At 45.8% G+C, this 15,275-nt stretch overlaps 1 protein-coding gene across 2 annotated transcripts; it reads right to left on the bottom strand.

Moving 5' to 3' along the window:
* Positions 1–1,080: 1,080 nt before the first annotated feature.
* LOC115125924 (uncharacterized) lies at positions 1,081–14,594 on the bottom strand. Of its 2 annotated transcripts, XM_065004442.1 has the most exons (7): positions 14,430–14,594; positions 13,641–13,722; positions 9,926–10,012; positions 9,706–9,834; positions 8,589–8,766; positions 7,570–8,282; positions 1,081–6,969 (listed from the first exon to the last, which is right to left on the bottom strand). In XM_065004442.1, exons 2-7 carry the CDS (start codon positions 13,698–13,700, stop codon positions 6,025–6,027), a joined length of 2,112 nt encoding a protein of 703 aa, XP_064860514.1. In that variant the 5' UTR covers positions 13,701–13,722; positions 14,430–14,594; the 3' UTR covers positions 1,081–6,024. The 2 variants fall into 2 exon arrangements, with proteins under 2 accessions (XP_064860514.1, XP_064860515.1); XM_065004443.1 differs by lacking the exon at positions 14,430–14,594 and having other exon boundaries at positions 9,926–9,996.
* Between the last annotated feature and the right edge of the window lie 681 nt (positions 14,595–15,275).

Genomic DNA, 15,275 nt, shown 5'->3' with positions numbered 1-15,275 from the left:
TCAGCAGTCCCAACACCTTACCACTGCTACACCGGGATATCAGCAGAGGCTTCTCTGGCAGCGAAACAGTTAATTCAGCCTCATTTACTGCCTTTAAAAAAACATAGCTGATATGGCTGACTTGCTTAAACAAATGTGGTTTCTACTGACAATTGAGATGTACAAACTATGGCATAAGGGGACGGCGAGCTGATAAGAGGCTATACCTCATTTCGATTAAGACAATGAGCGAGCTAGGAAGGATGTTGTCGGTATAACGATTTGTTTTCTTAAATGTACAGTGACAGAATTCAGAACATGGGCCGTTCTTACAGTATTCTCCCTGTACACCAAGTCAGAACAGTAGGATAAATAACGGGGGCATATAAGCAGACAATGAAAGCTCTTACAATATTTGTTCATTACATTTCTCTAAAACAGGCTATAGGCTACATGTGCACCACCAAGTCACCACCACCAACTAGGTGAAATTAAGAGGTGAAAAGGGACAACAATTATTAGTGAGGCACATGGGCTACTAACAGCTTACCACACAACATACACTTGGTATTAGTTTCTTAGCTACAGTATACACATCTCCCTGGCATATTACATCATTTATGCAGCAGCACACAAGGCATATTGTGGACTCACCTTGTTGTGCTCACTTCCTTCCAAACAACTCATTGTTGAATTTGCAATTTCAAAATGGTTGTGTAATGTCTATGTCCAATGAGCACCGATATGTCTATAATTTACCTTCATTATTTCTCTTCATATGACAAGGATTGAAAAGGATTTGCCAGTAGAGTGTAGATTTTGAAAATATGTTGACATTTTATCTGTGGCCAATGACCTTGAGCCTTCTTGGATGGGAATTTTTTATGTAACTATGGTAGCACCCAAAAGGCTACAATTTTCTAAGTCTACCCGGACTTCCCAGTGACGTAGTGTCCCCATGAGTGACAGAACACTGAGCCAATCACGGCGCAACGCTCCGTATTTTCCACTGGATGCCCCACCCACCACAGAAAGCACTGAGCTAAGCTGAAAACACCTACCTTTTGGAGCTGCATTACTCAAGAAAACAAAAAAAAGAGACCATGTTTGTATGTGGCTTTATTAACTTAATGATGTTTGCAAACTGATGTGACATGTATTAATGCCAAAATAACATGCAAAACACGCAAGCACCCCCCCAAAAAAAACAATTCCCACTTGCTCTGAATGACAGGTCGCTCTCATCTGACTCACCGTCACGGCGAAACTCAAGTAGCATTGCATTATTTCTGCCTCATGCATCAATTCATGTTGTTACTCCTGTAGTCAGAGAAGTTGAAATATTCTTCGATATTAAAAAAGACAAGCAGCAAATAACGCAAGCTTATCGAAACAAGCATTTTATGACTCTGAACAAAGTGTTGACAAAGTGTTGACAAAGTGTTGACAAAGTGCTGAAAAACAACTTCATTCAAAATGAATTTATTTAACAGCTCTTTGCTGTATGTATTGAGTCTCTCTCTAGTCATATTTTTTTTTAAAGAAAACTAACAATCAACTTTGCTGTGTGTTCAAGGCTTCTTCCTATTGGTGGAAACTGCTGTCACAGTGATCTGACCTCTGATTTGCTCTCTGGGTAGGTGGAGCTCTACCTTCAGACACATGAAATGGTTCAACATGGAAACACTTTGCCTTCTGCTAAATCAGGTGTAGCTACCGTCAAAAACAAAACGAAATAGGAAGAAAAGGCTTTATCATTTTTTTTTTTTTTTTTAACAGAAATTCACAATATGTATGTGGACAAAAGTATGTGGACACCCCTTCAAATGAGTGGATCCAGATAATTCATCCATTTCAGCCACACCCGTTGCTGACATGTGTATAACATTGAGCACAGTCACGCAATCTCCATAGACAAACATTGGCAGGAGAATGGCCTGTACTGACTCTGCCCTGCTAGAGCTGTCCAGTCCACTGTAAGTGCTATTATTGTGAAGTGGAAATGTCTAGGAGAAACAACGGTTCAGAAACAAAATGGTAGGCCACACAAGCTCACAGAACAGGGACCGCAGAGTGCTGAAGTGTGTAACGGTTGCAACACTCACTACCGAGTTCCAAACTGCCTCTGGAAGCAACATCAGCATTAAGAACTGTGCTCATCGGGAGCTTCACGAAGTGGGTTTCCATGGCCGAGCAGCAGCACACAAGCCTAAGATCACCATGCGCAATGCCAAGAGTTGTCTGGAGTGGTGTAAAGCTCGCCGCTATTGGACTCTGGAGCAGTGGAAACTTGTTCTCTGGAGGGATGTAAAGCTCAGCCCCATTGGACTCTGGAGCAGTGGAAACTTGTTCTCTGGAGTGATGAATCACGCTTCACCATCTGGCAGTCCGACGGACGAATCTGGGTTTGGCAGATGCCAGAACACTACCTGCATGAATGCATAGTGCCAACTGTAAAGTTTGGTGGAGGAGGTATAATGGTCTGCGGCTGTTTTTCATGGTACGGGCCCCTTAGTTCCAGTGAAGGGAAATCTTAACGCTGCAGCATACAATGACATTCAGCACACTGTAGAAGCCAGGTGTGTGTGTGCTGACATTTTGTGCTTCCAACTTTGTGGCAACAGTTTGGGGAAGGCCCTTTCCTGTTTCAGCATGCCAATGCCCCCGAGCACAAAGCGAGGCCCATACAGAAATGGTTTGTCGAGATCTGTATGGAAGAACTTGACGGGCCTGCAGAGCCCTGACCTCAACCCCATCGAATTGGGGATGAATTGGAACGCCGATTGCATGCCAGGCCTAAATCGCCCAACATCAGCGCCCGACATCACTAATGCTCGTGGCTGAATGGAAGCAAGTCCCTGCAGCAATGTTCCAACATCTAGTAGAAAGCCATCCCAGAAGACTGGAGGCTGTTATAGCAGCAATGTTCCAACATCTAGTAGAAAGCCATCCCAGAAGACTGGAGGCTGTTATAGCAGCAATGTTCCAACTTCTAGTGGAAAGCCTTCCCAGAAGAGTGGAGGCTGTTATAGCAGCAATGTTCCAACATCTAGTAGAAAGCCATCCCAGAAGACTGGAGGCTGTTATAGCAGCAATGTTCCAACATCTAGTGGAAAGCCTTCCCAGAAGAGTGGAGGCTGTTATAGCAGCAATGTTCCAACATCTAGTAGAAAGCCATCCCAGAAGACTGGAGGCTGTTATAGCAGCAATGTTCCAACATCTAGTGGAAAGCCTTCCCAGAAGACTGGAGGCTGTTATAGCAGCAATGTTCCAACATCTAGTAGAAAGCCATCCCAGAAGACTGGAGGCTGTTATAGCAGCAATGTTCCAACATCTAGTAGAAAGCCATCCCAGAAGAGTGGAGGCTGTTATAGCAGCAATGTTCCAACATCTAGTAGAAAGCCTTCCCAGAAGAGTGGAGGCTGTTATAGCAGCAATGTTCCAACATCTAGTAGAAAGCCATCCCAGAAGACTGGAGGCTGTTATAGCAGCAAAGAGGGGACCAACTCCATATTAAAGCCCATGATTTTATAATGATGATGTTCAACAAGCAGGTGTCCACATACTTTTGGCCATAAAGTATATTTGGTGAATGACAAGCAAGGCTTGGAGATGGACAGGTTGGTGATCACTATACCTTCTGTTTTACTTTGTTTTCTTTCTTGGTCATGTGACATGAAATTATCTGTAGAAGACAGGTGTGTGCACTGACATCCACACTGATGACGGCCTGTGTTTTATTTATGCACTGATTTTTGTTTTGGGGGGGGGCACTGTGACGTTTTAAATAAACGTCTTCATTTTTGCATTCATTTTTTCTCGACAGTGTGCGGTTCTCCATCTCCTCCAGTATTCATATTAACTCCTATATACCTGGAACAGCCACTATTCAGTAGTAAAGACCAAAGAGCCTCTTATCATTCATTATAATACACATTTCCTGTTGTAACAAACTGGTTCAAATTAAGACCCTGCACCAGTATACAGTAGGAAGGTTCAGTGTGGCTCAGTTGGTAGAGCGTTGTGGGGTCGATTCCCATATGAAAATGTACTCACTCACTGCTGTAGTGGCTCTGGATCAGAGAGTCTGTTAAATGACTCACTACTGTAGTGGCTCTGGATCAGAGAGTCTGTTAAATGACTCACTACTGTAGTGGCTCTGGATCAGAGAGTCTGTTAAATGACTCACTACTGTAGTGGCTCTGGATCAGAGAGTCTGTTAAATGACTCACTACTGTAGTGGCTCTGGATCAGAGAGTCTGTTAAATGACTCACTACTGTAGTGGCTCTAGATCAGAGAGTCTGCTAAATGACTCACTACTGTAGTGGCTCTGGATCAGAGAGTCTGTTAAATGACTCACTACTGTAGTGGCTCTGGATAAGAGAGAGTCTGTTAAATGACTCACTACTGTAGTGGCTCTGGATCAGAGAGTCTGTTAAATGACTCACTACTGTAGTGGCTCTGGATCAGAGAGTCTGTTAAATGACTCACTACTGTAGTGGCTCTGGATCAGAGAGTCTGTTAAATGACTCACTACTGTAGTGGCTCTGGATCAGAGAGTCTGCTAAATGACTCACTACTGTAGTGGCTCTGGATCAGAGAGTCTGTTAAATGACTCACTACTGTAGTGGCTCTGGATAAGAGAGTCTGTTAAATGACTCACTACTGTAGTGGCTCTGGATCAGAGAGTCTGTTAAATGACTCACTACTGTAGTGGCTCTGGATCAGAGAGTCTGTTAAATGACTCACTACTGTAGTGGCTCTGGATCAGAGAGTCTGTTAAATGACTCACTACTGTAGTGGCTCTGGATAAGAGAGTCTGCTAAATTACGAATATGTTTACTGATTAAGCAGCTTAGGTATATGGTGGACAAATAATCACTTGGGCTTCTAAAATTCATCATAAAAGATACATTTTATTTATCCCAAATTAGGACATGCTACTAATTGATTTTGACCGTCAATCAAAGTCCTGGATAGGTACTTACACAGAGTGTACAGAACATTAGGAACACCTTCCTAATATTGAGTTGTACCCTCTTTTTCCCTCAGAACAGCCTCAATTCATCAGGAAATTGACTCTACAAGGTGTTGAAAGCGTTCCACAGGGATGCTGGCCCATGTCGACTCCAATGCTTCCCACAGTTCTGTCAAGATGGCTGGATGTCCTTTGGCTGGTGGACCATTCTCGATACACACGGGAAACTGTTGAGCGTGAAAAACCCAGCAGCGTTGGAGTTCTTGACACAAACTGGTGTGCCTGGCACCAACTACCATACCCCGTTCAAAGACACTTAAATATTTTGTCTTGTCCATTCACCCTCTGAATGACACACATACACAATCCATGTCTCAATTGTCTCAAGGTTTAAAACTCCTTCCTTTATCCCGTCTCCTCCCCTTCATCTACATGTCTCCTCCCCTTCATCTACATGTCTCCTCCCCTTCATCTACATGTCTCCTCCCCTTCATCTACATGTCTCCTCCCCTTCATCTACATGTCTCCTCCCCTTCATCTACATGTCTCCTCCCCTTCATCTACATGTCTCCTCCCCTTCATCTACACTGACTGAAGTGGATTTAACAGATAACATCAATAATGAATCATATCTTTCACCTGGATTCACCTGGTCAGTCTGTATCATGGAAAGAGCAGGTGTTCATAATGTTTTGTTCAATCAGTATATATATATATATATTGATGTTAATTGGTTTGAACTCATTGCCTCACCTAATAAATAGTTAATTTCAGCTCCTTCACTTCAATACAATAAGCGACTGAACCAATATAATAATCTCTTAACATATTGAACTATAATATTTCGTGTTTTTTTTTGCAATTACTTTTGCCGTGGCCCTATTTCCAATATAGTGCAATACTTTGTCTAGGCTGTGTAATTATTTTTCAAGCTGCCTCACACTACAGAAACAGTAGATCGGCCAGAAGCGCCCAAAAGGACAGTTGCCAAACACAAGGTTACTCACTCTGCCTCTATATATAAACATGGTGCCAGTTGAGACAACCTATCCTAAACCCCTGGTTGTTAATTCCTCATCCTCCAGGCCATGAACAGCGAGACGGCCACTACAGCAGCCCCCAGAAGATAGTATCTCTCTCTTATCGCTCCCTCCTGCTTCAGTTCAGGAACAGCTCTAGCCTCCATCGTGACCTCTGCCCCCATAGGCTCCAGTGGATGACGGTTCTCAGCCGAGGAAGAGCCGTTGACGATGAGGCCAGTAGGGGCTGGAGGAGCATCAGGATGTTTGGTTGAGGGGCTGGCGTCTTGGCCGTTAACGATCATAATCAGACCCGGAGATTGGCCGTGCTGGTTTGGACCCGGAGATTGGCCGTGCTGGTTTGGACCAGACGACAGGTCAAGGGCATTAGATCCAGAGAGAGGTGTGATCTGAGATTGGCTGTTGTGGTTCTGAACTGGTAGTGGGGTTCCAGACACACCCACATCATTATTACCCAGCATGCTCTGTGTTTGGCCATCTTGATTCCAGATAGATGGCTCCTCGGACACGTGGACTACAAAACCCAGCATGCTCGGGGTCTGGCCGTCGTTGTTCTGGATGGACGCGTCCTCAGACACGTGAACAACATTGAGCAGCACCTCCTGGTCCCCCAGGGAGCTCAGGCAGGAGGACTCGTAGGTGTCCTCTTGGGGCTCGTTATGGGACAGGGGTTCAATTATTTCCTCAGGAACTCCATTCTCCTGACATGGCAGAGGGGTGGAAGTAGTGACGGGGTCGGGGATGACAACACGACTGTTCACATCAGCTGTAGCAAGTACAAAGTCTGACACAGACCTCTGTAGACGCGTTGAGTCTCCTGAGTATGGCTGGCTGTCCATGACCTCACTGCGGAGGACTTCAGGCTTGCTAAAGTTCACTTCATCCTCATTCATGGAGGTATCCGCTGGGGCCGCGGCCGGGGAGAAGTGCTGGCTCTGAGACGGCTCAGTGTGTTGCTCATCTTCAGTCACCTGCAGGAGAGATTTATTTTAGTTCCAAGCTTCTCAATGTTTTCACTATCTTCAGTTTCAGGCATATTTAAAAAAGAAAAGTGTAGATGTGGTCAACAGATTTCATTTCATTAGCAACTTGAATTCAAAAAAGAATCGAACACACCCAAAACTGATTTGAAAGAGCTCGAGGCAAAACTGGAGAAACAGGAAAATCCAACACACACATCGTCCTGGTAGAAGGTAGACTTATTTACCTGGGTTGGATCAGAGTTCTCTACAGCCTCCTGGTAGAAGGTAGGCTTATTTACCTGGGTTGGATCAGAGTTCTCTACAGCCTGGTAGAAGGTAGGCTTATTTACCTGGGTTGGATCAGAGTCTACAGCCTCCTGGTAGAAGGTAGGCTTATTTACCTGGGTTGGATCAGAGTCTACAGCCTCCTGGTGGACGGTAGTTTTATTTACCTGGGTTGGATCAGTCTACAGCCTCCTGGTAGAAGGTAGACTTATTTACCTGGGTTGGATCAGAGTTCTCCACAGCCTCCTGGTAGAAGGTAGGCTTATTTATCTGGGTTGGATCAGAGTTCTCCACAGCCTCCTGGTAGAAGGTAGGCTTATTTACCTGGGTTGGATCAGAGTTCTCCACAGCCTCCTGGTGGAAGGAAGGCACTTTGACTGTGTGTGGCGAGGTGTCCTGAACTGGCCGTCTCTCAGGGGACTGGAATGTGGCCAAGGCAGCAGGGGTGGGGGTGGATTCAGTTTGGGACAGGGCTGGGTGTGAGACCGGCAACGTGGGAGTGATTTCAGATACAACTGGGATTAGGTGTGAACCAGACAAGGTAGGAGTGGTTTCAGACAGGGCCATCTGTGTAGGAGCATCACCATGACACAAGTTGTCCTCCAGACTGACGGTTTGAATAGAACCGGATGAGGCTGGAGGTTCAGAGATCACTGTGGGCTCCTCCACTGAGACAGGAGACGGAGGGGCTGCCTGGGGCTCTGCCTGAGGAGCAGCAACAGGAGAAGGTGCTGCCTCTGAGGCTATTTCAGGGCTCACTGCTGCTTTGGGAGCATGTTTTGAAGAGGAGCCAGCCATGGGAGCCTCGGGAACTGAGCTTGGGGGGGCTTCTGGCTGGGCAGCCACTACAGGAGGTGGCAAAACCTCTGGGGCTACTTCAGGAGGGAGTGAAGCCGAAGGTGGGGCAGCTACCTCCGGTGGGGCTGGCTGACCTGGGAGGACCAGAGAACACGGTGACCCCTCAGAGCTGGTAGAAGGAATTGGATGAACATGGGTCCTGACTGCGGTGGTAGCAGCAGCTGAAGGAGGGTAGGGATCTAAGGAGTAAGAGAAACACTAACAGATTGAGGCATATCACCATTCCTCACACATAATAAGCACCATGTTCTGTTTTGACATTTACTTTAATAGTGGTTGAAACCTTGGATTTGATTTTACAGTTCTGGGCAGCATTGAATTACATCAATTGTTGATTGAGCAACAAAAATACATGTTCTCTGTCATCATTCTCTGTCATCATTCTCTGTCATCATATCCACGATGTTGAACTGAGTCACAACAGAGATCCTAGGTGTCCAGTTTTAAATGCACTTGAAATAAAGTTTGATTTGTGTGTGACTTACTGTTCTGGTTGTGCTTGTTCCACTCTGCTCTCAGTTCATCAGCCAGATCCTGATGCTCCAACAGCTCCAGGGCTACCATCAACTCTTCTGGCCAGTTCATTCGCTTCTGTACATAGTCCAGCAGGAGTTGCATGGCTGCATAGTTACCAGAAAAGTCCTTCTTGGCCTGGATCTCCTCCTGAAAGTACAATGAATAATTGTTTAATTTAAAAAAATTAAAATAAAAAACATATCAGAAAATATAGTTCATATATTCATTTACCAGGTACATAATCTGGTTCAGATTATACATCAAATAAAGATTGTGATAATTGGATTGATAATCTGAATAAAATGTCCTAAATGACCAACAACATCCAACCAACTACTCACCCAGCCGAAAGCTACTCACCCAGCCAAAAGCTACTCACCCAGCCAAAAGCTACTCACCCAGCCAAAAGCTACTCACCCTGCCAGAAGCTACCGGAAGCTATTCACCCAGCAACTACTCACCCAGCCAGAAGCTACCCACCCAGCCAGAAGCTATTCACCCAGCTACCCACCCACCTTGCCAGAAGCTACCCGCCCAGCCAGAAGCTATTCACCCAGCTACCCACCCACCTTGCCAGAAGCTATCCGCCCAGCTACCCGCCCACCTTGCCAGAAGCTACCCACCCACCTTGCCAGAAGCTATTCACCCAGCCAGAAGCTACCCACCCAGCTACCCACCCACCTTACCAAAAACTACCCACCCAGCCAGAAGCTACCCACCCAGCCAGAAGCTACCCACCCAGCCAGAAGCTATTCACCCAGCTACCCACCCAGCCAGAAGCTACCCACCCTGCCAGAAGCTACCCGCCCAGCCAGAAGCTACCCGCCCAGCCAGAAGCTACCCGCCCAGCCAGAAGCTACTCACCCAGCCAGAAGCTACCCACCCAGCTACCCACCCAGCTACCCACACAGCTACCCACTCAGCTACCCACCCAGCCAGAAGCTACACGCCCAGCCAGAAGCTACCCACCCAGCTACCCACTCAGCTACCCACCCAGCCAGAAGCTACTCACCCAGCTACTCACCCAGCTACCCACCCTGCCAGAAGCTACCCACCCAGCTACCCACCCAGCCAGAAGCTACTCACCTTGTCAGAAGGTGTAAGGCAAGGGAGATTGGCCATGAGCTCTGTGGCTTTCACTCTGCTCACAAACACCCCCATTCTGCGCCGCAGGTGCAAAGACAGTTTTTCACGGGTGAACGACGACATCATGTGCTGTGGAGAGAGCAGGAGAGGAGACATGACCATAGGTACAGTGGCTATGATGCATGATTATGCAGCCTTGCTAACAATGCAGGGTTGTTACCTGGTCTCTCAGACGGATATATTCTACCTCAGTATGGACCTCAAACGGATCCGATTGGCAGGTGTTGAACCCTGAAAAAAATAAAAACTTTAAAAAAAACACAAAGTATGTCAGATTATGCAAGACTCATGTGGCAGCATGAGTACAGGCAACATAACTGCTGAACATGAACAGAAACTAAGATAATAGTCACTGCTGCTCTGTCTGATAATTGTTCAGGACAATGAAAGAGAGACGGGCCTAGTCTAGTAACTAATTAATGACCTCCAGACTCTGAGAGCTTAATATCACAAGCCAAGGAGCTTTAGTCTAGCTGAGGAAAAACTACTGTAGCACCCTATTCCCCCCTATGAGCCCTGGTCAAAAGTAGTGCCCTGTATGGTGTGTCATCTGAGAGGCAGCCAAAGGACCTCCACTAGAACCAGGGAAAAACACCCAGGCCTGTGTCTACCGCGAAGGACCTCCACTAGAACCAAGGAAAACACCCAGAACTGTGTCTACCGCGAAGGACCTCCACTAGAACCAGGGAAAACACCCAGAACTGTGTCTACCGCGAAGGACCTCCACTAGAACCAGGGAAAACACCCAGGCCTGTGTCTACCACGAAGGACTTCCACTAGAACCAGGGAAAACACCCAGGCCTGTGTCTACCACGAAGGACTTCCACTAGAACCAGGGAAAACACCCAGGCCTGTGTCTACCACGAAGGACTTCCACTAGAACCAGGGAAAACACCCAGAACTGTGTCTACCGCAAAGGACTTCTACTAGAACCAGGGAAAACACCCAGAACTGTGTCTACCGCAAAGGACTTCTACTAGAACCAGGGAAAACACCCAGAACTGTGTCTACCGCGAAGGACCTCCACTACAACCAGTAAATATTAGAATAAGCTGCCTCAATATGTGCAGCCGTAGGTGGTAATATCTCTAGGAGCTGATCCATCGTCAGTATTTTGAAATAATTCTAATGTTAAGGAAAGATTTGAATAGAGAAAGCTGATCTGAGGGCAGTGCACCCTGAGGGCAGTGCACCAACTACGCATTTAGCAACCGTTCCCGGTAGCAACCGTTCCCGGTAGCAACCGTTCCCTGGTAGCAACCGTTCCCTGGTAGCAACCGTTCCCTGGTAGCAACCGTTCCCTGGTAGCAACCGTTCCCTGGTAGCAACCGTTCCCTGGTAGCAACCGTTCCCTTTAGCAACCGTTCCCTGGTAGCAACCGTTCCCTGGTAGCAACCGTTCCCTGGTAGCAACCGTTCCCTTTAGCAACCGTTCCCTTTAGCAACCGTTCCCTTTAGCAACCGTTCCCTTTAGCAACCGTTCCCTCTGCGTGTTGTTTTGGGAAAAGCACGGTGCATCTTTCTTACAACGACCGAAGATGTATTGTTAAAAAAACAACTCCTAAGCCCCAGGGCTATGGGGAAACCAGGCACAGCCCTTTACAGCAGAGGAGAAACATTGTTTATTGAATACACTTAAAATCCTTCCCGGGTCATACCTACAGACACACTGCCAGACAATCTGTTGTTGTTATGTTCAATAAGGAAGGAGGAAGCCCTTCATTCATAGGACATCTAGTCTACTACAAATGGCACCCTATCCGATATCTAGTGCACTACCTTTGCCCATAGCGTGTTGGGCTGTGGTCAAAAGTAGTGCACAAAACAGGGCATAGGAACTCAGGGCTGTGGTGCACTAGGGAATAGGAACTCCTTATAATTCCCAGGAAGTCCTCTCTCCATGGCCCACTACAGCTAGCCTTATCATTGATAGCTGCTTTCTTTCTAGCTAGCACGTTTACCAAAACAGTGGCGGGGTGTCCACTTTGTTGTTTGAACTGCAGATTTTCAGTTTAAGTTGACAGTTGAAATCTAGCAGGTTGATTTAAACCCCGGAGAGAGTGTCCCGGCCTAGGAGACTGCCAGGGTTGATTTAAACCCCCGGAGAGAGTGTCCCGACCTAGGAGACTGCCAGGGTTGATTTAAACACCGCAGAGTGTCCAGACCTAGGAGAGAGAGTGTCCAGACCTAGGAGAGAGAGTGTCCAGACCTAGGAGAGAGAGTGTCTCAACCTAGGAGAGAGAGTGTCCAGACCTAGGAGAGAGAGTGTCCAGACCTAGGAGAGAGAGTGTCCAGAGAGAGTGTCCAGACCTAGGAGAGAGAGTGTCTCAACCTAGGAGAGAGAGTGTCTCAACCTAGGAGAGAGAGTGTCCAGACCTAGGAGAGAGAGTGTCCAGACCTAGGAGAGAGAGTGTCTCAACCTAGGAGAGAGAGTGTCCAGACCTAGGAGAGAGAGTGTCCAGACCTAGGAGAGAGAGTGTCCAGAGAGAGTGTCCAGACCTAGGAGAGAGAGTGTCCAGAGAGAGTGTCCAGACCTAGGAGAGAGAGTGTCTCAACCTAGGAGAGAGAGTGTCTCAACCTAGGAGAGAGAGTGTCCAGACCTAGGAGAGAGAGTGTCCAGACCTAGGAGAGAGAGTGTCCAGACCTAGGAGAGAGAGTGTCCAGACCTAGGAGAGAGAGTGTCCAGACCTAGGAGAGAGAGTGTCCAGACCTAGGAGAGAGAGTGTCCAGACCTAGGAGAGAGAGTGTCCAGACCTAGGAGAGAGAGTGTCCAGACCTAGGAGACTGTCAGGGTGATATGAATAGTGTAGAATAAAGCCAAGGAGCAGTCTTCTCCCTTTGAACTGCTGTCACAGCTAAAGAGCTAATACGTCATTCCCTGCTTAACCTGTCTCTCTCTCTCACACACACACACACACACACACACTGTGAAACCGTTGTTGGTCGGGTAGCAAAAGTTTTACAATGTAAGAAAATTACTTTTGAGAGAGTTAAGAAACAGGTATTCGGGTGAAACAGTAAAGGACAGACTAATGAACTTGGGGCGGCAGGTAGCCTAGTGGTTAGAGCGTTGGGCCAGTAACCCAAAGGTTGCTGGATCGAATCCCCAAGCTGAAAAGGTACAAATCTGTCATTTTCCCCATGAACATGGTAGGCCGTCTTTGTAAATAAGAATTTGTTGTTAACTGACTTGCCTAGTTAATAAAATGTTTTATGTGCGACGTTAAACGTTGAGAGAAAAAGCACCTTGAGGAGACAAGGGCACCTGCGCAGAGCTCTGCCAGGGGAATGCCCTCTAGTCTAAACACTAGGTCAAACACTGGCTCACCTGGTTGGACAGTTACCTGCTCAGGTGTGTAAGGGATATTATCAAGCCATGTTTAGAAGATCCAGAATAAATGATTGATAAGGCCTACAATATTGTTTAATAAAAAATAAAAACAAACACATCAGAAAATACACAATAAGAAACGCATAGTCACTGCAGACTGAAGTGTAAATTATGCGTTTATATTTCCAATATTATCACAGATTAAATAAAACAGATGTTTTGCGTTAATGATCAGTCCATGTTCAGTGCAAAAGTGAGGTGAAGACCGAAGTGTCTGGAGACTGTTGCGCACTTCAGAAGGTAACAGATTTCTCTTCTACGCTACATTTTCCATGTCCAAGTTTGTAACATTGAGCAGACTAGTAGCTTGTATATTATGAAGTAACAAACTGCTATGTCGTTCTTTCGTCCTCATTCAATTTTCTGACCAAATACAGGAAATCCTTTTGTCGACAGTTGAGCTCGGATCAACGATGGAGAAAAGCAATAACAATGTCGGTTGAAGTGAGGGACCCGTAAATGTCAGAATTACCAAATGGTCTTACCTTTCCGTTTAGAACTTCGGCAGACGATGAATAAGGCACTCCTGTGCGGTTGAAGTACATACACGCCAGCACCTATGTGAAGCTAGCCACAATAAGGATTAGTCACAACAGTGGAATTTGAAGATCGCCTTCAAAATAAAAGTCCTTAATTGAAAGTGATGCAAAAGGCCACAAATAGTGGAATCGTGCCATATTTGTACCAAGTAATTCTGAACAACGTTGGGAATGTTACATGAATGCAACAAAATACAATAATTAGTTCAGTTGACAAAAATGTGAAATCGCATTGTAGATATGTACGTCTTCAGGATTGCATTGGGGCATACAGTTAACTGTACCTATGGATTGTGGATCAATGAAATGGGGTATCAGTCTACTCAGTGACACCCACAGAACACAACTGGGCAGAGTTTACACACTTATTAGCGTCGTAGCTGTTATTTGCGGGACTAATATATTTGCAGCACTTTTAAGACCCTTTCAAGTAATCCAAAAAATATATTTAAAAAAAGATTTTGATGGCATAATTTGTTTGTCCTTGCTGCTGTTAGCCCATAACAACACATGGAATAACATATTAACTACACGGAACATATAGTCCCACCAAAAAAATCCAAAGGAAGTTTGTTCTAAATTGTCTGTCCTGTATCTGAGATATAAGAAAGATCAGGAAACTAATTTTTGACGTGTATTTAACCCATTCTTTTTTTCTACTGGTACCAGGGGCCTTCCGACGCGTCTTGTGAACCTCCTAGAGCAAAACAACGGACGTGTTTGTGCGAGTCTTACCTTTACACAAATGAGTCATATTAGTGTTTAGGCCAAACCGTTCGGAGGCTACAGACGCTTTTGTGAGAAGACCGATGTTTTCTGTCACCGCAGATGCGGAAGTGTTACATAGGCGGATTCGGTAAATTGAGACGCAATCCAAATATAAAAACCAGATATTCCGTTTAATCACCCATGTGGCTGCACCCGCAAGAGGTGGTGGCTCCACCCACCGTGTCATCTGGTTGGTTGAAATCCGCAATCTCTCGCTTATCATTGGAGGACAGTAAGGGAGCATGAAAAAGACAGCAAATAGTAACTGTTCCCTCCCTGCTAACATGCCGACCACTAACGCAAGCGTTGATAAATAAATGTTCATGTTACTCAATAATTTCATCCAAACCTCTCGCCAGGCGCTAAAATAAAAACCTGTTCTATTTTTGAGGGTTGACGCGCTGCAAGTTCCGCCTCTCCCATACAGAACCAATCAGTCGATATAATCGAGAACATTCATCAGAAATGACGCGATATGAATCAGACAGTGGGGAGCCACCTGGCCCACTAGTTGGTTAGAAGGTTCAAATCAACGTTTCATATCCGCATTTCCGAGTAGGCAAAAAAACATCAGCCACGGAATTTATTACACCCCTGTGTAAGTATAATGATCATTTGTATTGTCCTGTAACTGAATCTAGAATAAATTCTTCTGACGTCCTTTCCCTGTGTCAAGGGAAATAATCACATTATTTTTTAAACTGTGATTTACAAAACTAATGTGGATTAAAACAATTATTTTTATCCAGGGATAGCCCGCTGATATGACCCATAGTAGGGAGGAAGATTTCTTGAGTGCAATTTGATCTGAAT

Source organism: Oncorhynchus nerka, linkage group LG18 (genome assembly GCF_034236695.1).
Source record: "Oncorhynchus nerka isolate Pitt River linkage group LG18, Oner_Uvic_2.0, whole genome shotgun sequence".
Classification (NCBI taxonomy): domain Eukaryota; kingdom Metazoa; phylum Chordata; class Actinopteri; order Salmoniformes; family Salmonidae; genus Oncorhynchus; species Oncorhynchus nerka.
Note: the sequence above shows the minus strand (reverse complement) of the source record. Positions and strands in the feature narration are given on the sequence as shown.